This window comes from Ursus arctos, unplaced genomic scaffold (genome assembly GCF_023065955.2).
Source record: "Ursus arctos isolate Adak ecotype North America unplaced genomic scaffold, UrsArc2.0 scaffold_1, whole genome shotgun sequence".
NCBI classification, from domain to species: domain Eukaryota; kingdom Metazoa; phylum Chordata; class Mammalia; order Carnivora; family Ursidae; genus Ursus; species Ursus arctos.
Window position 1 is genome coordinate 77,874,221 of NW_026622763.1, and position 26,636 is coordinate 77,900,856.

At 37.6% G+C, this 26,636-nt stretch overlaps 2 protein-coding genes across 18 annotated transcripts in view; both read left to right on the plus strand.

Annotated features, from left to right (window-relative positions):
* CARF (calcium responsive transcription factor) overlaps positions 1-13,374 on the plus strand; it is a 100,681-nt gene extending 87,307 nt beyond the window's left edge. For 9 of the 11 annotated variants that reach the window (XR_008956289.1, XR_008956282.1, XR_008956287.1 and 6 more), the window contains 2 exons: positions 262-323; positions 8,791-9,671. The gene's annotated coding sequence lies outside the window, so the exon portion shown is untranslated. Of the gene's footprint in view, positions 1-261; positions 324-8,790; positions 10,391-11,236 lie in introns of those variants that run through there. The other 2 variants (XR_008956286.1, XR_008956283.1) reach the window with 2 other exon arrangements.
* Positions 11,429-26,636, plus strand: part of NBEAL1 (neurobeachin like 1) — a 190,214-nt gene continuing 175,006 nt past the window's right edge. For 4 of the 7 annotated variants that reach the window (XR_008956279.1, XM_057304138.1, XM_057304144.1 and 1 more), the window contains exon 1: positions 20,041-20,130. Coding sequence is in view for 5 of the 7 variants with exons in the window: in XM_057304138.1 (XP_057160121.1) it covers positions 20,056-20,130 (75 nt within the window). In the remaining 2 variants the exon portion in view is untranslated. Of the gene's footprint in view, positions 11,519-17,997; positions 18,262-19,974; positions 20,131-26,636 lie in introns of those variants that run through there. The other 3 variants (XM_044381252.3, XM_057304148.1, XM_057304135.1) reach the window with 3 other exon arrangements.

Sequence of the window (26,636 nt, forward strand, 5' to 3'; positions counted from 1 at the left end):
TTTATTCTTTTTTTTTTTTTTTTTTTAAGAATTTATTTACTCATTTGACAGAGAGATGGCCAGCCAGCGAGAGAGGGAACACAAGCAGGGGGAGTGGGAGAAGAAGCAGCAGGCTTCCAGCCGAGCAGGGAGCCCCATGTGGGGCTCGATCCCAGAACCCTGGGATCACTCCCTGAGCTAAAGGCAGACGCTTAACGACTGAGCCACCCAGGCACCCCCTCTTTATTCATTTTATATTCCTTTCTCTGTCTTATGTTTCAGATCTGGCTCTTCAGTCCTGAGTGCTAAGTAGAAAATAACATGGGTGTAAAATTCAGATACAGGTAATTGGTATGAATTTTGCATTTCCCTTTTGCCAGCCTGCTGTGTGACCTTGTGCCAGTTAAACTTTCTGAACCACAGTTATCTAATCTGTAAAATGAAGAGAATTCCATTTGCTTTGCAATGTTAGTTTGAGAATTTGAGATAAAATATGTAAAGCACATTGTACTATGTACATAGCAAATGCTCAACAAACTCATGCATACTTGATTTTTGTCCCCATTCTAGTGGTAGCCACCAATAGGCAGCCCTGTTGAGTTAATTTGCACTGTCAAGTTGGATCTACCTTGTCTCTTATGGGGATCCTGAAGGACATCTTTTATTTATTTTTTTTTAAGATTTATTTATTTGAGAGAGAGAGAGAGTGAAGACCTAGAAGGAGGGGTAGAGGGAGAGGGAGAGAAGCAAACTCCCCACTGAGCATGGAGCCTGACATGGGGCTCGATCTTACAACCCCGACACCCTGACCTGAGCAGAAATCAAAAGTCAAAGACTTAACTGACTGAGCCACCCTGGCACCCCTGAAGGACATCTTATGTGATTAGGAAATCCTGGGAATCTGAGGTTTTCAGATGGGGATGATTTTGCCTCCAGTTTCGCCCCCAAGATATATGGCTTTGTCTGGCGACATTTTTGGTTGTTGCAGCTGGAAGATACTATTGGAATTTTGTGAGTAGAGGCTGGGGATGCTACTAAACAGTCTACAATGAACAGGACAAAAAAAATTAGTCCAGTCCAAAATGTCAGTAGCGCTGAATTAACCTGCTTTAAACTCATCATCCTATGGACTCTGAAAAGACAGCACAGTATAGTCAAAAAAGCCTAAGATTAAGGTGTTCTGGGTTCTAGTTCTAGTTCCGCACAAGTGGTACATCGCGGGACAAGTCATTTAACTTATTCCTCTATCCTCTGTGTTTCCTACTATGTAAATTAGCTCTAGAGCTGCACTGTCCAATATGGTAGTCATTAGCCACAGGTGTGGCTACTTAACTTAAAATGAAATAAAACTAAACAATTTCTTTGTTGCACAAGTCACATTGCACTTGTTCAGTAGCAATGTATGGCTAATGGCTACTGCACTGACTGAACAACACAGATGTGGAACATTTCCATCATTGCAAAAATTTTTACTGAACAGTGCTGGTCTAGAGATTTGGTTACAGTCAGAATCAGGCCTTGATTTTTCAATATTTAAAATGGAGATAGCATGGAGATAACATGATCCCTAAGGTAACTTCCAGGTCTCTACTTTTGTGATTCTAATTTTTTAAAATTTTATTTTAAGTAAACTTTGTGCCACGTTTGGGGCTAAAAGTCATAACCCTGAGGAGCACCTGGGTGGCTCTTGGTTCGGGATCAGGCTGTGATCTCAGGGTCCTGGGATCAAGCCCTGCATTGGGCCCCATGCTTCGTGCAGAGTTTGCTTGTCCCTCTCCCTCTGCTCCTCCCCCTCCCCTTTCTCAAATAAACAAAATCTTTAAAAAAAACCCTCACAGGGGTGCCTGGGTGGCTCAGTCGTGATCCCAGGGTTCTGGAATCAAGCCCCTCATCAGGCTCCCTGCTGCGCTGGGAGCCTGCTTCTTCCTCTCCCACTCCCCCTGCTTGTGTTCCCTCTCTTGCTGGCTGCCTCTCTCTCTGTCAAATAAATAAATAAAATCTTTAAAACAAAACAAAACAAAACAAAAACCTCACAACCCTGAGATCAAGAGCCACATGCTCTGCCAACTGAGCTAGCCAGGCACCCCTAGTTTTGTGATTCTGAAGGAGAATACATAAAGTAATGTACCTTAATAAAAGAATTGTAAATGAGTGGCTAAGAAATTTTGGAAGCACATATTCTAATCAATGTCATCATAATCAGAGTATTTGTGTTAGCATGTCTGACACTGAAGCTTAAACAAGTTTATGGTACCTACTACAAAGGCATGGACTAGACTTCCAGTTTTTGGTTCAGCATGTAAAGATTTTCAAAGTCATCACTCCATCATAACACCAAGTAAAATGCTAAACAAACTGAAAACTCAATTTTATTTAGCTTCATTAGAGATGTGAAGTCATAGGGCAAAACAGTACTCCCAAAATTGAAGAGACAGGTGAATACAGAGAATTACAACTTACCAGAGCAGAAATCCTGAGCAGAATCTTTGATAGGGACACATACTGTGATGGGAAAACCTGAACTATAATTGATGAATTATATATATTGCTGGAGGCTCAAAGTGGACAAGTCTGAGCATTAAAAACTCTAGAGAGTCCCAGGCATGGGCAAGGGGCACAATTTCATGAGTTTTATTTCTAGGAGCTTGACCAAGTTCTCACGGTAAATATTGGAGAAAAATCCCCTCATGCTTCTGGTAGGGGAAGAGGAAAAGGAACCATTTTCAAATAACCAGAGTATTCCGTTTTTTTGTTTTTGTTTTTGTTTTTTTAACAAGGCCTGGCATCAAGAGAAAGCTGTTTTACCAGAGCATGACTGATCAGGGGGTCAGGAAAATACCCAACTCCAGCCCACTCTAGCCATCCTTTCCCATTTTAAGTGGAGGGGAAAGCTGAGAAACACTCCTGAAGCTCACAATTCACAGGCACAGGCTCACTAAAAGACTGAGACCTAATCATAGGACTATAGAAAGCTTCCCTTATCCTAACATTTCACCACCTCACTACTGAAGGCCTATATATTGCAGTTCCTTTTACCTTGCACATCATGTCTGATTATCAAAAACTTACAAGGCATACGAAAAGGCAAAAAAAAAACCCCAAAAACAAACACAGCTTCAAGAGACAGAGCAAGCATCAAAACCAGACTCATATATGGCCGGGATGTTGAGAATTATCATACAGGGAATTTAAGACAATTATGATTAATATGCTAATGGCTGTAATAAAGTAAACAGCATGCAAGAAGAGAGGGATAGTGTAAACAGAGGGATGGAAATTCTGAGATTCAAAAAGAAATGGTACAGATTAAAAGCACTATAAAAAATGAAGAATGACTTTTATCAGTAGACTGGACATGGCTGAGAAAACACTCTTTGGGTTTGAGGATAAGTTAATAGAAACTTCCAAAATAGAAACACAAACAGAAAAAAGACTGAAAAAATCAGAACAGAATAGCCAAGAACTGTGGGACAACTACAAAAAGTGTAACATGTGTAATGGGCATACCAGAGGGAAAAAAAAGAACGGAAGAAATATTTGAAGCAATAAAGACTGAGAATTTCCCCAAAGTAAGGACAGGCACCAAATCACAGATCCAGGAATCTGAGAGAACACCAAGCAGGATAAATGCCAAAAAAAGCTACACCTAGGCATATCATATTTAAATATTAGAATATCAAAGGTATCAAAGATAGAGAAAAATCATTTTTTTTAAAGATTTTATTTATTTGTCAGAGAGAGAGAGAGGGAACACAAGCAGAGGGAGCAGCAGGCAGAGGGAGAAGCAGGCTCCCTGTTCAGCAAGGAGCCTGATGCAGAACTCGATTCCAGGACCCTGGGATCATGACCTGAGCTGAAGCCAAATGCTTAACTGACTGAGCCATCCAGGCATCCTGAAGATAGAGAAAAATCTTGAAAGGAGCCAGATGGGGAAATGTATCTATTTATAGAGGAGCAAAGATAAAAATTATGTCTGACTGCTTTTCAGAAAAAGAGAGTGGAGTGAAATATTTAAAGTACTGAGAGAAAAAACACCAACCTAGAATTCTGTACCTTGTGAAATTATCTTTCAGAAGTGAAGGGGATGGAAATAAAGACTTTCTTAGACAAAATAAATACATAAATAAATAACAAAAAATTAAGGGAAATTCTTGCCTTGCAAGAAATGTTAGAAGTTCTTCAGAGGGGCACCTGGGTGCCTCAGTCGGTTAAGTGTCTGACTCTTGATTTTGGCTTAGGTCATGATCTCAGGGTTGTTAGACTGAGCCCCATGTCACGTTCCATGCTGGGTATGGAGCATGCTTAAGGTTCCCTCTCTCTCTCCCTCTGCCCCTCCTCCCAGCTTGTGCATGCACGCTCTCTCTCTCTCTCAAAAAAAAAAAAAAAATTGTACTTCAGAGAGAAGAAAAAAGATATAGGTCATCAACTCAAATCCACACAAAGAAAAGAAGAGCATTAGAGAAAGAATAAGTGAAGGTAAAATAAAACCTTTTCCCATTTTTCTTATTTTTAAATGCTCTAACAATTATTTAAGATAATAATAGCAACACTATTCAATTATGTATGTTTATGAATATAGGCATATACATGCTTATGTATAGGTGAAATGAATGGCGGCAATGATACAAGGATGGAGGGAGGAATTAGGAAATATTTTGTTATTATAAGGCTCTCACAATATCTGTGAAGCAGTATAGGGTTACTTAAAAGTGGATTTGGATGAGTTGTAAAAGTATATTGCAAATTCTAGGCAACCACGAAAAAAAAGCAAAGAGAGAAGAGGAAGTGATATTATATAAAATGTGTGGAAGAAAAAAATAGGAACATAGAATAAGGGCAATGAATAGAAACCAGTAATAAATATGGTACATATTAGTACAACTATATCAATAATCACTTTGAAGACCCATGATTTAAATACACTATTTAAAAGACAGAGATTGTCAAAGTGGATCAAAAAATAAGACTCGATTATAGGTTGTCTACAAGAAACCAACTTTAAATATAAGACACATATTGATGAAAAATAGATGGGCAGAGAAAGATAAACCATCCTAACACTAATCAAAAGAAGGCAGGAATAGCTATATTAACCTCAGACAGAGCAGACTTCAGGGCAAGGAAATTTATCAGAGATAAAGAGGGGCATTACATAATGATAAAGGGGCCAATTACCCAAGAGGATATACAAATTCTTGGGGTGCCTGGCTGGCTCTGTCAGTAGAGCACGCAACTCTTGATCACGGGTTTGTGAGGTCAAGCCCCGCATTGGGCATGGAGCCTACTTTAAATAAATAAATTAACTAATTAATTAAAAAATAAATAAATTCTTAATGTGTGTGTTCTTGACAAGAAAACATCAAATTACGTGAGGAAAAACTGGTAGAACTGCAAGGATAAATAGATGAATCTGCTCCAACTATATAAAAAAATGGACCAATCCAGCAGGCAGGCATAAGGACACAGTTGAACTCAATATCACCATTAATCATATTGTATATAGTTGATGTCTATCAACTGCTTCACACAGCAACAGCAGAATGCATATTCTTCTTAAGTTTACATGGAAAAGTCACCAAGACAGACCCCATTCTGAGCCATAAAACACACCTTCACAAATTTAAAAGAACAGAAATTAGGGGCAAAACTGGGGGCTTTTCCCCTAAGGTCAGGAACAAGACAAGAATGTCCATTCTCACCACTTTTATTGAACATAGTACTGGAAATCCTAGCCACAGCCATCAGACAACAGAAAGAAATAAAAGGCATCCAAATCATTAATGGAGAAGTAAAACATTCACTATTGCAGATGAAATGATACTATATATAGAAAACCCAAAAGACTCCACCAAAAGAACTACTAGAACTGATAAATGAATTCAGTAAAGTTGCAAGATACAAAAGCAGGGGGAGGGGCAGGGGAGAGAAAGAAGTGGACTCCCTGCTGAGCAGGGAGCCAGACCTGGGGCTGGGTCCCAGGACCTTGAGATCATGACCTGAGCCGAAGGCAGACACTTAACTGAGCCACCTAGATGCCCCTAAACAACACACTTCTAAATAATATATGGTCAAAGAAGAAATTCCATGAAAAATTAAAACATATTTTAAACTAAATGAAAATGTAAATACAACTTATTAAAACTTGTGAGGTGTGGGGGTGCATGGGTGGCTCAATCCGTTAAGCGTCTGACATCTGCCTTTGGCTCATGTCATGATCCCTGGCCCACATTGGGCTCCCTGCTCAGCAGGGAGCTTGCTTCTCCTTTCCCCCTCCTCCCTGCTCGTGCTGTCTCTCTGTGTGTCAAATAAATAAGTAAAATCTTTAAAAAACTACAAAAACTTGTGAGGTGCAGCAAAGTCTGTGCTAGAGGGAAATTCATAGCATTGAATGCATTAGAATAGAAGAAAAATTTTAAATCATTCATCTAAACTTTCGTCTTAGGAAACTAGAGAAAGAATAGCAGGAAAAAAATTAGAGCAGAAATCAATGAATTTGAAAACAGGAAAACAATACTGAGAATCAATAAAACCAAAAACAAAATCAACAAGCCTGTAGCCACGCTAACTGAAAAGGTATGGATTGAAGGGAAGTGGGCAAGGCAGAATTTATGAAAGGGGAAGTTTAGAGCATAAACTTGTTTATATGTCTCCAACTCTGTCTAAGTGACACTCTGTTCTATCTAGCACAGTTGAGAATCTGCTTCAATTGGCAAGTTGTCCATAATGGGAATGATTGCAGGTTTTTTTTACAAGATATCACTACCTATCAAGATAATCTTCTTAATTTCACTGGCTCTGAATCATGGTGAAAATGCAATCTCAAGATTATAATTTACCTCTTTTTTTTTTTTTTTTTTTTTTAAAGGAAGAGGCTTCTTTTCTTTTTAAAAAATATTTTATTTATTCATTTGACAGAAAGAGAGAGAGAACACAAGAAGGAGGATCAGGGGCACCTGGGTGGCGCAGTTGTTAAGCGTCTGCCTTTGGCTCTGGGCGTGATCCCGGCGTTATGGGATGGAGCCCCACATCAGGCTCCTCAGCTATGAGCCTGCTTCTTCCTCTCCCACTCCCCCTGCTTGTGTTCCCTCTCTCGCAGGCTGTCTCTATCTCTGTCAAATAAATAAATTTTTAAAAAATCTTAAAAAAAAAAGGGGGGAGCAGCAGAGGGAGAGGGAGAAGCAGGCTCCCTGCTGAGCAAGGAGCCCAATGCAGGGCTCCATCCCAGGACCCTGAGATAATGACCTACGCCGAAGGCAGACTCTTAACCACTGAGTCACCCAGGTGCCCCTATAATTTACCTCTTTATGTAATTCTTTCTCGGGTGATAATGCTCTGTCTGATTTACATAAGTTATCCAATAGTCTTGGTAGATGTAATTTGCGTTGTTAATTAATTTAGTAACAATCTAAGGTTATATAGGTGAAGTGAATTGAAACTCCAAACTCTGTCATCAGATGAGAACTATTTGAACACAGAAGCATCCAGTGGATTTAGGCAGGGCCATTTCAATTCACGAGTAAGCCTTTTGAAAATAAAGATAATCCTCACTACAGTAGAGTAGGAAGGATAGAAAGGGAGGTTAGAAGTGGGAGCCTTTAGTACCACTCAACATCAATTACCGGAAAAGTTGTCAATTACAGACCCCAACAGAAGAATCTTAAACAGGGAAGAATCATCAATTACAGTCCCCAATAGGGAAAGAGGTACAATGCATCTTCTACAAGTAATCTACTACCCCTACAACTCAGCCAGTGAGAAACCATCGTCATGCAGAACTCATGCCTTTTTCCAATGGGCTTTCATTCAGAACAATCCCTTCCAACTTCCTCCTTCTGCTCCATAAAATAATGTACCTCTCCTTTGTTTGTTGGATTTGCCTGTGGTTTTGCCTTAGAGTGCATGTTCTGAATTGCAATTCTGTTATTCCCAGATAAAGTCATTTTTGCTGGCTTTCTTTTTAAGGTTAACACCTTTTGTCATGAAAATCAGGCCAGAAACATGATTTTAACATAACAAGGCCATGTTGTTTCAGAAGGCAACTAACAGTCTTAGTAAGAGAATGTGTTATCCAGGTGGCAAATGTGTTTGCCTTGAGGTATATCTGAAGATGAAGCGGTTATAGCTTCATTGGTGGAGACACCTAAGTATTTATTAAGGACCCACTCATAAAACCAAAGCTTATAACCCACTCCAGGGAGCTGTCAGAAGTCTCAGCAGTGGAACACTTGTTGGCATCTTGCTGACACCTACATGTCATCTAAATGCAGCAGAAATTGACAGACTCAAGAAGGGATTTGGAATAATACACAGACATATAGTGAAACAGATAATTTCATTTTATAGTCTGCAAATATTTATTGGGCTCCTATTGTGTATAAGACACTATGCAAGGACCTGAACGTATATACCAGTGAATAAAGTCCCCGTTTTAAGAGTGCTCACATTTTACTAGGGGGAATTCACAATAGACAAAGAAATTTTATGTCGGTTCTGAAGTGCTACAGTGAAAAATAGAGTAAGGGAGAAGAAGGGATGCTATTTTCTAAAAAAAAATATGAGGAATGCTTTACTGATGTCTTAAATGTTTGGGCTGCTATAACAATACCACAGACCGGATAGATTACAAACAAACCAAAAAAAATGTTTTTTAAGTTCTGTAGGCTGGAAGTCCAAGATAGGGTGGTTATGTGAATGCCATCTTCCACGGGGTCCCAGACTTCTTGTATTCTCACATAGTGCAAAGGGATACCGAGCTTTCTGAAATCGATTTCATAAGAATACTAATCCCATTCATAACGGGTCCTCCCTCAGGATCTATTTTCAAAGGCCCTACCTCCTATTACCATCACCTTCCGTGTTTGGATGTCAACATACAAATTTTGGGAGGACGCACATTCAGATTTTACCACGGAAAAGGTGATTCTTCAGCAGAGACTTGAAGACTGTGTGTGGACATTTGGGGAAGGAGCATTCCAGGTAGAGGGACAGCTTATGTAATAATCACTGAAAATGGAGTATGCTTTGTGAATTTTAGGAGCAGCAAGGAAGCCATTCATCTGGACTGATAATAAGGAAAGGCCAGAATAGTTGGGATAAGTTACAGCTAAGTGTGGGAGGAAAACACAGGTCCTTGCTCACTGTTTTAAGCTGGATGGGAAACTACTGGAGAGTTTTTAGCAGAGGAGAGACATCTTATTTCTATGTTAAAAGAACACTTTGCTTACTGTGCTGGGAAATCCTTGGGTGGGGAGAGTACATAGGCAGAGGCTATCATAATAACCTAGAAAAGGTTTAGTGGTAACTCACATCAGAGTGGTCATGGCGGCGATGTATAAAAAGAGTAAACGAATGGGCATGGCTGTGATCCAACAAACTTTATGACTCTAAAACTTGGATTTCACCTAATTTTCAAGTATCACTAAATATTATTCTTATATTAATTTTTAAATGCGTACCAAGCAACACGGCTGTTTACAATTTGCCAAGTTTTGGTATAGTTGAGATAGGACATTAGTTCGTAATCTTTGAAGACGGGTGATGGTATGTGGAGTTTCATTACACTAGCTTACTTTTGTATATGGTTGACATTTTTCATAATACAAAGTTTTAAAAATGTTTAGGTGCACCAGAAGTGATTAATCTATGTGTCTTCCCAACCCCTTTAGACAAATATCTCCTGAAAGTTGTCTGTATCTAGTCAATGCAGTCTTTGCTTTTTGTTCTGAAGAAGCAAAAACCCTATGAAGCCTTTAGTATTGTCAAAATAATCCCTTTGGATTGGACATTTCGCAACTGCGAAAGTAGAAGGCACAAACGCGATTAGGGGAAAAGGACTTTTGCTTTTGTTTTGTTTTCACATTAGTATACGCGCCCAAAACCAATCCCCTTTTACAAAAAATCAAGACAAAATCCCCTTTAGTTAGCACTCCAGCATTCTCCGCCCTCAGATGAATCCCGGAAATGACGCCCTCAGCTAAATGCTGCCGTCCCCAGTAGTGGTGGGGTAATAACGTCAGCACGTCGGTCATCCTACACGTCCAGTCCGGGTAAGACTGACTGGAACGCCCCAGCTGGCGCCAGTCCCCGAATCTTCGGGAGCACTGTCGACTGCGACTGCGCAGGAATGCTGGGGAGGGTCTTCAAGTCGTCCCGCCCCCTTCCAGCCTGTGCGACCAATGAACAGTTCCTGCCCCGGGGCCGGGTAAAACCTCAGAGGCCGGAGTGATTAGCAGAGAGGACAGCCCCGCCCTTGGCTCCTCCAGGCCCTTGCTCCCCGCCTCGCGCCGTCGCCGCCCCGCCTCCCTCTCCCGCCCGCCTGTCCTGCTGCGAGGTGACACGGGGCTTCGGCTGGGGAAGGGGGCGAGGGAAGGAAGTTAGACGTCGGCCTAGTGGCCTTGGCACAGCCCCCAACGTGAGCGCGGTGAGGGGAGCGGGTCGTAGGGAAGAAGGGGCCGCGTGGCAGACGTGGGAGGGCCCGGGGTACGTGGTGGGGGAACGCTCTGTAAAGTCTAGGGAGGCTGTGAGGGGGCGAGGTTGACCCGGGTGTGTCCTAGGGCTGTCGGCCGGGCGTGGATAGCGGGTTGGAGGATGCCGAGCTCGCGTTGCCCCATTTCCAAAGCTTCTTTTGGCAGCTTGGCACACCTTAGGTTTGCCTCTGTTTTGGTTTGTCTGGGTTGCGAGAAGGAAATTTAAAGATCCCTGAAAACACTTGGAGCCTTTCTCGGGGTGTTTTCCGTGCTGGTACGTGCGTGCTCCTTTCTTCTTCCCGGATGGAGAGGTAGAGAGGCCAGGTGGGCTGGTCAGCTTTCACTCTCTGAGTATTGTTGAAATAAACAAACCAGGAATTCTTCACCCTCCTCCCCACGCCCTTCTCTGCAACTCAACGACAAACATTCCCAACAAGTTTTAAGAAGCAGACTAGAAAATTCTAAGGGATTCTTTGTCTTTGAAATATAGCACTAGTGAGTGTGGCTTTCTTAATGTTTATAGAAAATGAGTGGCAACGGGACGCATTTTTGGTTACGGATACTCATCTTTCAGGGTCTGTCCTAGAGAATTCTAACTTTATATTGATGTGAAATATTGTGTTAGCTGTCATGTTTTCCAAAGCACTAGTTTTTATGAACTCAATCACTGTAAAAGCTTAGCTGGTTGTTTGCGGGAAGTGAAGTAGATGAATCTATAGTTCTGACAAATCTAAAATTTTTAATATGATCTCTGTTTCTAGCGAACCTTTGCGTATTTTTCTCTTTAACAGATTTATTTAATCGCCCAACTACCACTGATGAAGATAAGTTGGAGTAACTGCTTGAACTGAATTTTATTGACCAGAAGACAGTCCATTTGTTTCACTTCTTTTTGTTTTCCCTACTGCTTTGAGCTTTACTGTAACGGCTGAAAAACTTGGAAAATAAAATGAACATGCTGTGGTTTTGAAACATAATTTTTTTTTTTGAGGAAAAATTAAAGTGCCAGAGTGAAAGCCAGAATGGCATCCAGAGAGAGGCTCTTTGAACTTTGGATGCTTTATTGTACAAAGGTAATTGCTTTCCTTTTTATTTTTAAGTTTTAAAATACTTTGTTATAAAGTTTTGTGACTGGCCTTATTTTATTTAATGGATAGTAGCATATTTTTATTCATAGTAATGACCCAAAATGTAAAAACATGGAATTTTCTGTTTTCCACTTTCCCAGGTTTGAACACATACACAATATTGACACATTTTTAAAACCTGTAGGTATGGTTTTGATCCTTTTCTTAAGTGATCCCCAAATTATATAAGTAGTATTATGACTTTAGGAGAAAAATAAAATATTTGTTTATGTGCTTTTCTTTTTCTCCCACAAATTGAGGATGAGATAGAGATATTTTTATGAGAAGAGCATTCAGTATTTTTCCTATAATTAGCCTTTTAATTAGCTTTAAAAAGGTTATTGCTTAGTTAAAGATGTTATTGATTTGAGGTGGTTACTGTAAGCTTACTGTGATCATAGCACCTTATGAGTATTGTCTCATTTGACCCTCACAAACAATCCTGTGAGATGGATATTGTAATTATCCCCTTTTGCTGATGAGAAGATTGATGCAGAGGCTAACAGGGCTATTGAGAAGCAGAGCCACCTGAGTCAAGTCCACGCTTTTATCCATTATGACTTCTTCATATTTTTACTTTCGTATTCAAAAATAATTTTTTGTGTTTGTCTTTATGTGACTTTTTACATGTTAGCTTTGATTTTATGTTATTGGAGGAGAAGGATACTACTTAACATGTTTTTCAAGAGAGGAGCTACGTTACCTAAAGTATTGGAGAGGGTCAGAGATCTCTAATTTACTACTTGAGTTACTTTAAGTCTGTGGTGAAGTTCTCAAGTCTCAGCTTCTGTTTCTGCATTATCCCTTTGGGCTCCTTTTTCATTCAGCTTTTTAAAGAACAAGTTATTCTTTAACAAACGATCTCAGTTATCTCTGAAACTAAATTTTAGAGGTCACACTGGAATTTTCTTTGACTTCCTGGTTTGGTAGGTCTTACAATTACTGAAGGACATCTACTTTGAAATGTTTGATATGGATTTTTAAAATAGCTTTTTTAGTCGTGTGTAATTTAATGCCAGAAGTGTCTTTTTAAAAATAGACCACTCTTCTAATAAAAAAGGAATCTAATTCACCACTTTTGAAAATAGTCACTAACACATGTCAGCCAAAAATTAAAATACACTTTAGTTTAAAAATGATTTATTTAAAAATACATTAAACTTACTAGGTTTTACATTTTCAGGATGACAAAAGATAAATTGGGTTACATTGTCTTATTAATTAGTTATGTTGCTTGTAGGTGGAGTTCTTGTTTTATTTGTCATTGTGCTTATTGAAAAGATAGTATAGGGGCACCTGGCTGGCTCAGTTGGTAGAGCATGCGACTCGTAATCTCCGGGTTGTGAGTTTGAGCCCCGCATTGGGTGTAGAGATTACTTAAAAATAAAATCTTAAAAAAAAAAAAAAAAGTATAGTTTGTTGGCATACCCAGAGTTGTACTCTTGATGACTTTTAATATAAATATGAATCCTTACCTTATTATGAAGATGTCTAAGTAAATAATGACGACCCTTCATGGTCAAATTTTAAAGCCTATTTTTGGACAGGAGATAATTCCCCCCCCCCTTTTTTTTTATAAATCCCATTTTTATGTTTAAGATTTAAATCAGTTGTGCACTTAATAAGATTTAAAGTTTTTAACTTTTCAAAAATTGTTATTAAAATAATGATTTTATGTTCATCAGTTCGTGTGTAAGCTTGTAAGCCGGACAACTTTCTTTTCTACAAACACCTTGAATTCAAGTAGTTTCCAAATATATATCATAGATTTAACACTTCTGCTCCCTGGTGAGTATGATTACCGAATATCCAGTTCTCTATACTCTTTTTTTCACCTAACTTTTAAGACCTTTTTTTACACCTTTGGTGGGCCATCAGACTACTTCAGGATTGCACGGATCTTTTAACTTAGCTCCAACTTAGACTTCTTTGTGGGGTTATAATTGTAAAGTCTAGTTTTGGCTCTGCTCCTGTTTTATTTTGTGACCTTGAGCAAGACTTAACCTCTTTGGGTCTCACATTTTCTCATATTTCATGTAAGAGTGTGTGTGTTCACATGTATGTGTGTGTATAGAGAGAAAGCTTGTCTAACTCACCATTACGATTTTCATTTGTTTTGACCTCTGAGAGACGTGCATTTATTTTGTCCTTATGCTTATGATTGTCATATAGACCTTTTTAGTTCATCTTCTTTTTTAAGCTTTTCCTTATGGAAAATTTCAAGTGGTCATAAATAGAGAAGATAATACAGCGAACCCTTTTGTATCTGTCCTCCTGCTTCAGTCCAATTCATGTTCAGTAGTGTTTCATCTATAACCCTCCATTACCCCTGCATTGTTTTAAAGCAAATGCTAGACAACATAATCTTATCTATAAGTATTTAAAAGTATATCTATAAAACAAGAACTCTTCTTAAAAGCATAATCACAATACGATAATTCTTTGAATCATCAAATATCTGTCAGTATTCAAACTTTTCTGGTAGTATTATAAATGCTCTTATTTTCTTGCTGTTTGATTCAATATTTAAACAAAGTATACACATCATATTTTTTTGAAAATGTCTGTTGAATCTTTTAACCTATAGGTTCTCCCTCACCATACTTTTTATTCCTTCTATTTATTTGTTGAAGAAACCAGGTTTTGACATTAGAGTTTTCCTCAGTCAGGGTTTTGCTGGTTTAATTCCTTGATTTTAATTAATTGTTTTCTGTCCTGGTGTCTGCAAACTGGCAGATCTAGAGACTTGGCTGATTCATGTTCTATTTGGTGGCAGAAGCCTAGAATAATTTATGTGTCTCCATTATCAGTGAGTTTTACCTACATGTATTAAGTATTTCATTAGGAGTTTGCAAAACCGTGATATTCCAATTCTATCATTTCTTTATTAATGAAACATACATAGGCAAGTGTCCCCTCATCAGCTGTTTGACAGTTCCTTAAAGGGTAGGCAGGCAGAAAAATATTTGATTCTTTCTCTTTGTTTTCAGAATAATGATTTGCTAGCATCCTCCTAAGGTGACCAGTTACTTTTCTTAAGTACCAGGTTCGTCTTTTTTTTTTTTTTTTTAAAGATTTTATTTATTTATTTGACAGAGAGAGAGAGGGAGAGAGCACAAGCAGGGGGAGTGGCAGGCAGAGGGAGAGGGAGAAGCAGGCTCCCAGCTGAGCAGGGCGCGAGGTGTGGGGCTGGATCCCAGGATCCTGACCTGAGGTGATGTCAGACGCTTAACTGACCCAGGTGCCCCTCAAGTTCATCTTTAATGATTAAAATTTAAATATTGTCTACCATTTTGCTGACCTAGTTGGTGTGCTATACATACCAAACGTTGTATACATACTTGATTAAAGAAGATGACTTCCAAGATTTTTGAAAGTCTGCTTCAGCGTGGTAAGATTAGGACATCCTCTGTATTTGCCACAATGCTTAACCAGCATAGGTATTCCACAGTGTATTAGCCATAGATCAATATTAAGGTGTTATTCTAGGGTTTCTATGTAATGTGATGTTTTAAAAGTTACCATTGAGAATTACAAAATTTAGTAGGTGTTTAAGTAGGGTAATATCAGAAATAATCCTTGGGTCATACTGTTTAGGTAGGCAAAAGAAAAGAGAATATATAAATATGTTTTATTGTTCCGGCTTTGATTGTAAGCCTAAATGCTAGTGAATAAACTCAAGTACAATTAAAATACATTACTGGTTTCCGTTTTTAGCAGATGGCTTCCCACATATTAAATTTGATATTTGAAAATTTGGATAAAAAACTTGGCAGTTTATTTTTCTAACCAAACTTTTCAGGTCTAATTTTTCACTTTCTCCTTCTAGGAATAGGATTTAATTGCATTGTTAGGAACATGCGTCTTCTTAGCAGGTTATTTGTTAACGTCATGTAGTTATTATTACATAATATAGGTAGGATGATTTCTGAACATCCAGCATTCCTGCTTTCCACAGATAATTTCACTAGATTATGTAGTCTGAACTTTTCTTACCTCCAAATGGTCATACCCACCCAGGGTCAAGGATTTTATTAACCGTGCATTTCATATAGCCCTTGTAAGTTAAACATTAATGTGAACAGGTTTAACCATGTCTCATGGATTTTAGTTTAGTAGTTAACTACTTCTTGTCTGAGCATATTTTTCTTAAGTATTAAAGGCAAATTGATTTACTTTCTAATATCTGAAGATTTTAGTTCATATTATCTGTAGTAGGCACCATGTTGTTCCCTGTATCCTTTGACATTTTTTTTTTCATAATGTGCTTATGGTAAGAGAGACAGTGCTGAGAACAGTTTTCGTCTCTACATTATCATAGAACTTTTTGGAATTCATATATTGCAAGTAGCAAGACATATATGTATCATAAAGTCCCTCTCTCGGCTCCCCTTGGATAGGCATTAGGATATATTTCTGTTCCACATTTAGCCTTTTGGAAGTGCTATAGTTGATCACCAGAATATGCAGAAGAGAAACTGAGCCTCTCAAATTCTTAGATAAGATTAAGTTATTTTTGTTCTGTGTAGTGGAAAGTATCAAATGCATGAACTCACTAAAAAGATACAAGGTGACTCAAAAGCATCATGACATTTGAAATGTGACAATGTGGGTTGAAATTTTTGGTTCATTTTTGTCATTTGCTTTTTTTTCTTTTTTTTTTTGTTTTATACTCATTTAACACTAAAAAGTTTTGTGGAGCTACAGAATTAGAGCCAAGATTTAGGCCCAGTTTTGCGTCTGAGCTTAAGGAAGGACCTGAAGAGGTTACATAATTGCTTCATGTTAACAGTTTTCTCATCTGTGAAATGGAACACAAAATAACTGTTTTTGCATTTCAAAGTTGTTGAGAAAAGATGAATTGATTATATTTAAATGCACTGTAAGGGTAAGAAATAGAAAATGTTATCTTTATTAGTAGTTTTAAAGTACATGTATGAGCTTGATAGTGTGTATCATTTTTTCCATTTTTGCCTTTATTTAATATAACAACAATATTCTCATCTTTTTATCTAGTGATGAAGCGGTGCTCATCAATGTCTTAATTTATAATCTGTTTATTTTTCTTTCAAGCATAGTGCTTAATTATCCTAATAATATGAGGTGGTTTTTTTTTTGTTTGTGTTTTTTTTACCCTAAACCAAGTTTGTTTTGGACCTTGGTGATGCTCCATTTCCTGCTGTTGCCCTTTGTCCTGCTAAATCTGGAATATGACTGAAATAGATAGTTTTGCAATGAGCTCAGAGTAAACTTCCTTTTCAGAATAAAAGTTTTGCTTCATAAAGAAAATAGAATTTAGAGTTGTTTTATTCAGTTAAAAAGTCAAGAACCTTTTTTTATATATAGATTTGGAAAAAAATGGAATGAACATAAACTCTTCCAATGAGAAAATTATAATTTAATTATAATCCGAAGTGAAGCTTTTAGTAAGATGCCTCAATATACATCAGCCCTTATAATTTAACCTACATTTAATAAGTCTCTGGTATGTGCAAAGTGTAAAATGGCTCTTAATTTTCTGTGGCTTAATAATGACTTTGTGGATAAGGAAAGTAATGTTTGACTTGAAGCAAAACAAAAAAATTGCTAGCAGCTCAGTAGTAGTGGTTACCTGTTTATTTTAGGAAGTTAGATGTGAAAGCAAGAAATGAATATTTTATATCAATAGACATGGAAGTAGCCTTTAGGAAAGGAATATTACCTTTGTGGTTTGGCTTGAGGAGCTTATGCACCACTCTAAAAAGTTGTTAAGATGGAAGAATATCTCTTATTCTTTTCTTTTGAATATCAAAATTTAAACTTCCCTGGTAGAAAGTAGTACTTAAATGTCTAGATAGGAGCATGAGTGGAAAATAACAGTCTAAAATAATTCTCAGTTGTTTTTTTTTATTGGCAGATTCAGGTTTTATTGGCAATTACTGAAGAGTTATATGAAAGTAAGAAGAGAAGGTTATAGGGAGGCCTCGGGAACATTATCATTTAAGAGGAGGATAGAAAAGTTTGTAAGGAGTTTGAATGGGAGGACATCCAGGAGTGAGTAGTTGTCTCAAGTAGAGGGCTTTCATAAGGAAGGGAGTAGTCAGTATTGTCAAATTCAGTATGGCAATAAAGAAGAGCATTATGGAGCATATATTGGAATTGAGAGTTAAGAGATTATTGGTGGGATGCCTGGGTGGCGGTAGTGATCTCAGGGTTAAGACCGAACCTCACCTAGGACTCTGTGCTCAGCAGGGAGTCTGCTTCTCGTTCTCTCCCTCTGCCTCCCCCTCCTGACCCACTTTCTCTCTCTCTCTCTCTCTCTCTCTCTCAACTAAATCATTTTTTAGAAAAGAGATTATTTGGTGGCTTCAGCAAAGTAATTCTACAACAAGTGGGAAAAAAGATGTTAAAAATACAAATCCTTGCTTCATTAATTTTTAAATTAAATGTAGCAGGTTTAAAATTACTGCCAAACTGCTGCTTTTAAAGTTTGAAAATATTTACTTTTAATTTTTGTACTTCTCTGGCCAAGGGACCTTTGTTGCTCTGTACCACACTTTGTGTGGCACTACTCTGGAACAGCTGAAAATTTTCTGATTGCCAAGAATCCATCTGTAATTTGAAAAATAGAGCTCTACAAATTGAATAGTCACTGATGATCATTGGTAGCAGTGCAAATGTGACCACTGAAATTGAGTACTAGTTACAAGGTAATCAACTTTAATATACTTAAATTAATTTGAAAATTAATGGAAATGTGAGTATGAACTTTTATATGACACTTACGGACCCAGAAATATTTCAGTAACTCCCAGGGTTCTTGGACATGTTTTAGAAACACAAGCCTTGATCGGTATCTGACATACTGCTGCTACCTTACCTTTTCTACAGCTTCCTTTCCCTATTGTAAAATTGCTTGGCAGATTTACTACAAGGGTGTGAAATTTGGGACCAGGAATCCAGTCCACCACATTCTGATTTCTTGGTTACAATTATTCATCTATCTCCCATATACAAAATCTACTTCATGTCCATTATAAGAACTCCAGAAGTCTCATCCAATCATGGTATCAGTTGAAACCCAAGATCTTGTAATATATATCAGGTCCAGTTGTGGTTTTTACTCATACCGAGACCTGTGACCTCAGAAGACACTGTTGATCTTTGGCCCCTACAAACTCAACATATTGTGATGAAACTGAGATGGGAATGCCACAATAAAGACTCTTGAAAAAGAAAGAATGGGAGGCATGTAGGAGGCTTTGGTCCATAGCAATTCTGAAAACTGGGCAAATGTTGCCTGATCCCTCTACTTTCAGAGAAGGAATGTTCCATGGTTCTTTTCCTTGGGAGTAGCTACACAGGCCACTGTTCTTTATTGCTCTTGACTGCATATTCTTAGCAGTTCTTTTTCTCTCATTATTTTTTGGTACATCTGAGGAGGGCATTGGAGACTATACTTTCTTACGACTGAACAACTCATCTGGTTTCCTGCCTATGGGAAGTCCACTTTCTAATTCTTCTGCCTTCGCTTATTTTCTCTTGTCTAACTATATTGTCTAATAACTCCAATGTGATGTTCTGTAGCATTTGAAATAAAAAACATACTTGTCTTCCCCTTCACTTCAGGGGGAAAAAGCCTGGAGTTTTCTATTAGGTTAGCTTCAGACATGGGGACTAAGACATGTATATGTATAATCCCTTTAACTCATAAATCAGATTTATGGTAAATGATAGATATTTTACTTAATTCATTTTTTTCTTAGGTATCCTGTTGATATTTCTAATGCAGGCTTGCTACTTTTACAATATATTATAAAACTACTTAGAATAGTTTTATGTGTGTACTTGTTAAGACATGGGTAATTAGGGGCGCCTGGGTGGCACAGTCGTTAAGCGTCTGCCTTCAGCTCAGGGTGTGATCCCGGTGTTATGGGATCGAGCCCCACATCAGACTCCTCCGCTATGAGCCTGCTTCTCCTCTCCCACTCTCCCTGCTTGTGTTCCCTCTCTCGCTGGCTGTCTCTATCTCTGTTAAATAAATAAATAAAATCTTTAAAATAAAAAAAAAGATATGGGTAATTAGACTATTCCTAAGTTCCAGAAGAATATTAAAGTTGAAAAAGTTATGAAAAAAAATCATAACTTCCTTTATCATTGGTAGTTAGTGGTTGCCATTTTAAATGTTCTTTATTAGAATCATTACGAATTGTAAGTAGGTACATTTGGAATCAGGTGCTGCACTTAATTCTCAGTAGTCCTTCATTTTAAAATATGTAAAATATAATGCTTATAGATCAAAGTTCAGTGCCCTGTAGTATATGAATTTAAGTGTTTGGCCTACCTAACTTGCTTTTTCTGTTTTGGTTTTGACAAACACTTTTTTTTTTTTTTTTTAAAGATTTTATTTATTTATTTGACAGAGATAGAGACAGCCAGCGGGAGAGGAAACACAAGCAGGGGGAGTGGGAGAGGAAGAAGCAGGCTCATAGCAGAGGAGCCTGATGTGGGGCTCGATCCCAGAACGCCGGGATCATGCCCTGAGCCGAAGGCAGACGCTTAACCGCTGTGCCACCCAGGTGCCCCTTGACAAACACTTTTGATTTATTTTGTGAAAATGGAATTTATTTTTTCTGAAAATTTTATTCTGGTCATTCAAAATCCATTAAGATGTGGGTAACTATCTGAAATGACTAGAATCTGCCATAACTATAAATCAACCCTTTGATGATGTCAAAATTCATACAAGAGTTAGCAGCACTGATTTCCTTATCTTTTCCTCAGCTTTTACTGAAAAGAATGGAAATCACTTTATAATGTGCCATTTGTTTTTCAATAAGGAAAACAGGGAGCTCTGCCCTTAAATATATTTATATGTACTATACTGTTTTTTAAAACTTTTTTTTTTTAATAGAGTGTGTGTGGGGGCCAGTGACGGCAGTGGGAGGGCGGAGGGGCAGAGGGAGGGGAGAAAGAGAGAAAATCTTAAGCAGGCTCCATACCCAACACCAAGCCTGACATGGGCCTCAGTCTCACAACCCTGAGATCATGACCTGAGCTAAATCAAGAGACAGACTCTTAACTGGTTGAGCTACCCAGGCGCCCCTGGACTATACTCTCTTTTAAAATATTGAAAGTAACTTGTTCTTACCTATATTTAAGGCATTATCAACATTTTCTTTTTTCTTTCTTTCTTTTTTTTTTTTTTTTGGATTAAATTTTTTTGTTTTTTTTTAATTAACATAATATATTATTTGTTTTAGGGATACAGGTCTGTGATTCATCACTCTTATACAACACCCAGTGCTCACCACAACACATACCCTCCCCAATGTCCATCCCCCAACCACCCCATCCCCCACCCCTCTCCCCTCCAGCAACCCTGTTTGTTTCCTAAGATTAAGAGTCTTTTATGGTTTGTCTCCCTTTCTGGTTTTGTCTTGTTTCATTTTTTCCTCTCTTCCCCTATGATCCTCTGTTTTGTTGCTTAAATTCCACATATCAGTGAGATTATATGGTAATTGTCTTTCACTGATTGACTTGTATCACTTAGCGTAATACCCTCTAGTTCCATCTACATTGCAAATGGCAAGATTTCAATTTTTGATGGCTGTGTAATATTCCATTGTGTGTGTGTGTGTGTGTGTGTGTGTGTGTGTGTGTATCTCCATCTGTCGATGACATCTGGGCTCTTTCCATAGTTTGGTTATTGTAGACATTGCTGCTATAAACATTGGGGTGCCGGTGCCCTTTCCGATCACTACCTTTGTATCTTTGGGGTAAATACCTAATAGTGCAATTGCTGGGTCGTAGGGTAGCTCTATTTTCAACTTTTTGAGAAACGTCCATACTGTTTTCCAGAGTGGCTGCACCAGCTTGCATTCCCACCAAGAGTGTAGGAGGGTTCCCCTTTCTCCGCATCCTTGCCAACATTTGTCGTTTCCTATTTGTTAGTTTTAGCCTTTCTGACTGGTGTGAGGTGGTATCTCATTGTGGTTTTGATTTGTATTTCCCTGATGCCCAGTGATGTTGAGCACTTTTTCATGTGTGTGTTGGCCATTTGGATGTCTTCTTTGGAGAAATGTCTATTCTTGTCTTCTGCCCATTTCTTGATTGGATTATTTGTTCTTTGGGTGTTTCAACATTTTCTTTTAATTTATGTCTTGTGACTTAAATTCAAACTCATAGAGATGTCTATTCATATTGAACCAAAGCATTAACTGATCCATATGTTTCTCCCAAGAGATCACAGTTAGCCTCTGTAAAAAGATGTAATTTTGTTTGATATATTTAACTGTTAAATTCTTTTTCGTGACGTTAAACATTTAAATAGTAGGAAAGATGGGTACTATTTTAATTTATGGTATTGTGAGGTGAATTTATACTTTTTTATTGAGTAATTCTGAGTTAGGATTTTTGTCAAAATATAAAATTTAAATAAATTTAAATATTTCAGTTTTTTAGTGAAAGAACTTCATTTTAGGGATAAAAATATATAAATTTTCTAATTTAGATTTGTATTCTAAGAAAAGTACTAGTGTTTTATGTTAGGATTAAAATTTTTGAAATTTAAGATACAATTTACAGAAAATATAGACATGCCGAAAGTAAAAATTTCATTTTTCAGAGATTTTCAGTGAAAGTACTTTATGGGTGTGATTGAAAAGTCTATAAATTAATAACATTTACTACTACAAATCATTAAGATATTAAATTTGAAAAACTTCAGCCTGACATGAAACTTCAACTTTAGGTTTTTAAGCTCCATTGAAAAAGTGTCAATGTTATATTTAGTTAATACATGCACAGTGGTAGGCTTTTCTTAAAAGAATTCACTGTAGGTAGGGGTGCCTGGCTGGCTCAGTCAGAAGAGCATGCAACTCTTTTTTTTTTTTTTTAAAGATTTTATTTTTATTTATGTGACAGAGAGACAGCCAGAGAGAGAGGGAACACAGCAGGGGGAGTGGGAGAGGAAGAAGCAGGCTCCCAGCAGAGGAGCCCGATGTGGGACTCGATCCCGGAACACCGGGATCACGCCCTGAGCCGAAGGCAGACGTTTAACGACTGCGCCACCCAGGCGCCCCGAGCATGCAACTCTTGATCTCAGGGTCTTGAGTTTGAGCTCCATGTTGGGTGTAGAGATTACTAAAAAAAAATAAACTTGAAAAATAAAGTCTTTTTTTTTTTTTTTTTTTAAAGATTTTATTTATTTATTCGACAGAGATAGAGACAGCCAGTGAGAGAGGGAACACAAGCAGGGGGAGTGGGAGAGGAAGAAGCAGGCTCATAGCGGAGGAGCCTGATGTGGGGCTCGATCCCATAACGCCAGGATCACGCCCTGAGCCGAAGGCAGACGCTTAACCGCTGTGCCACCCAGGCGCCCCGAAAAATAAAGTCTTAAAAAAAAAAAAAAGAATTCAGGGAAGCCTGGGTGGCTCAGTCCATTAAGCATCTGCCTTTAGCTCAGGTCATAATCTCAGGATCCTGGGATCGAGTCCTGCATCGGTCTCCTTGCTTAGCAGGAGTTAGCTACTCCCTCTGCCTGCTGCTCTCCCTGTTTGAGCATGCTCTCTCTGGCAAATAAATAAATAAATAAAATCTTAAAAAAAAAAAAAAAAAGATTTCACTGTAGTCCAATTCAACTAGTTATTGGGTACCTGCTGTATACAGATGTCATTTACTGTCTTTATCCCTTGAATTGCGTATTTTCCTCTTTAAAAATTTTTAAAAATAAACTTCATTTTTTAGAGCAGTTTTAGATTCATAGCAAAATTGAACAGAAAATACAGAGAGTTCCTTTGTATTTCCAGTCCCTACATATATATAACCTTTTCTGCTGTTAGGATCCCATACCAGAGCCGTACATTTGATCACTTCACTGATTTCCCAAAAACACCTGAGCCAGACATTCTTTAGCTGTCCACCATGTGTGAAACTCCAAGGTGAACACAAAATTAATGCAGCAAGTCATGTTGTACCTAACATTTAAACGTTCCATATGTTGGCTCTTTCAAGTATTGCTAAGTTTAACTGTGAATTTTCTACAGTAATGTTGATCAAACCTAGAACTTGGTTATCTGAATGATGAGTTTTGTTTTTTTTTTTTTTTTAATTTAAGAAATACCTAAAGTAAAATTTGAAATCTTCTCTCTAGGGATTGGTATATTCTAAGCCTATTTTTTATGTAGACATCTATTTGAGCATTGCTTTTTCATTTACGTTAAAACGACTTCCCAACCTTTCAAGATGTGACAGGTTTTCTTTTCATCAAAGTTTTGTCTCTTCTAATTGACTGACTTCATCTGTGGGCATGCTTTTCCAACTAGAGTCAGTTTCTCATTTAGATTGTAGGCTTAGATGTGAGACCTTAGGGAAGATGAATGAAGTCATCAGGGATTGATTAAAGAGATAGCATTTGGTCAAGGTTTTAAAGAATGAATAGTAGTTTAATAGCCACAGAATATGTTCCAGGCACATAGAAATCCTGACCAAAAGTACAAAGGAAAAGTGACCTTAGTTTAGACTTTGCTTTTGGTAATAAATTAGGCTAGGTTGTTGGACCAGCCCTTTTGAAAATCATTTACAATTCTGAATAAAATTTAAGAAATATCTTAATAGCATTGAGAAGCTGGCAAGATGATGATAAGGCATTATGAGGCTAAATCTTAGTGAAAACAGGAACTTAGGTAGATGGAGAATGGAAACTACTTTTCCTGGTGAACTTGAGCTTTTGTTTTCATGGCCTTGTGGATGGAAGGAAGAAGTCAAAGCCAAGGAACTAATGAAGTCTAGTAGGTTTTCCCTTACAACCCCCAAAGGTGTACACCCGTGGGGTAAAGATCAACTGGAAACACACCCACCTCAATCTTTCATCTTCATTTGGGGTGTCCAGGGGAAAATGGCTTTGTGTTAAGCAGAGCCAAAAGGTGGAAAGCCCGAAAGGTTGTTACCACCATTTGATTCTTTCATGAATTTGCAAATCAAATTTACCTTTCATTGTGGGGAAAGTTCTCAAAGCCCCAGGTCATGCAGACTAGTCTGGTGCTTGGTAAAAGCACTTGCAGTCCCTCTGGAAGCTTCAGTTCAGATACCAAATATTTTTTCAAATTGCAGCTTACTACTTTAATTCATGATGTATGAATCAACCGTACCAGACTCTCATTGCCTTGGAATTTCTTTCATCTTTTCCAAGGGATTTGACAGATACTCTTGTCTTTATTTGCACTGATTGGCATATGGTAGGTAGGTCTTTTGCATGTATTTCAGTTTCCTCTATTTGAGGGTATCTCCCATTGTCAACTTTGTAAAGCGGTTAGCTGTTGCCTTGCCATAAAACATAAAATTGTGATTATTTCTACAGTAACGAATGGTTGTATCATTAATGTCAAATCATACCCTTTGCTCTCTTTTCATGTCTTTTTTGTATACACAATAACTTCATTTTATTGCCTAATTATAGTATAATTTTTTGAACATTTTGAACAATTAAACTCAACATGTTATAGTATTTTGTATAAATAAATCTAGTGAAAGGACATCAGTATGAAACAGCTGTTGCCAGGTTTGCACAGGCATTGACAAAATAAGTCTTAACAGCAGCCTCTCTGAGAGCAATTGTAAGATGCATTTTAATTTCAAAGGTACCAAAATTTAAAAAACAAAACAACTTAGAATCAGAGAAATATGATATAAAAAGTGAACTGGCAGTTTTAAACAAAGAAATAGAATATCTAGAAATAGGGGTGAAACCCAGTAATTATATTTAAAAACCAATAAATTTGGTTGATATGAGTTTAGACGGCTGTAGAGAATTGGAAAGGAGGTAAGTCCTTTTTACAATATAAGCTAGGAGTCAAAGAAATGGAAAATATGGAAGGAAGGTTAAGAGATACGACAGCTAATGTGAAAAGGCTTAATACATGTTTAATTGGACTCTGAAAAGGAAAGGAAAGGAAGAACGAAACGAATGTAATATTTGAAGAGATTACAGGTGAGAGTGTTCCAAGATTAATGAAAGTCCACTGAATTTCAAGCAGAATAAGTAAAACTGATTCCATACCAAGATACATTGTAGTGAAACTGTAGTGGTTTTGGAGAAAACCAAAGAGAAAGAAAAATCTTAAAAGTTACCAGAGAAAAAAAGATTATCTTCAAAGGGATGACAGATTAATAGCTGATTTTTCAAGTAATAATGATAGAAGGGAAAAGGTTGACATCTCTAAAGAAAAGACTTACCAATCTATTTCCAACCAAATAAAATTTTTTCAAAGATTAAAGTGAGATAAAGCCCTGTTCAGCAAAACAAAACAGTTCAATTCACCAGGAAAATATAACAATTTTAAATTTGTGTGTACCTCATAACTCAAAGCAAGCACAGAGAAATGAACATATGACATTGTTTAAGGGTTTTTTTTTTCCTATTAAACTTGCCTTAGTAGTTTTTTTAAAAAAACATGTCAGTGATTGATAGAATGAATAGACAAAAAAGTCAATAAAGATACATAAGACTCAAACAATAGAATTGACAAACTTGATGTTAGGGAATTATGTAGAACACTATACCTAGCACACATTCCTGTCAAGTACATGTTTACAAAAATGATAGAACAGACGTTAGAGCAAGTTTCAATAAGTTTCTAATTATCAAAATAATAGAGTATGTTTAACAATGACAATACAGGAAGAAATCAATAGTAAAAAGATTAAAAAGGAATTTTTGGAGGCCATGAAATACCCTTTTATTTTTATTTTTATTTTTTTAAAGGTTTTATTTATTTATTTGACAGAGATAGAGACAGCCAGCGAGAGAGGGGACACAAGCAGGGGGAGTGGGAGAGGAAGAAGCAGGCTCATAGCGGAGAAGCCTGATGTGGGGCTCGATCCCATAACACCGGGATCACGCCCTGAGCCGAAGGCAGACGCTTAACCACTGTGCCACCCAGGCACCCCATGAAATACCCTTTTAAATAAACCTTTGATTAAAGAACAAGTAATAAAAATTAGAATTTTGAGGGGCACCTGTGCAGCTCAGTCAGTTAAGTGTCCGATTCTTGATTTTGGTTCAGGTTATGATCTCAGGATTGTG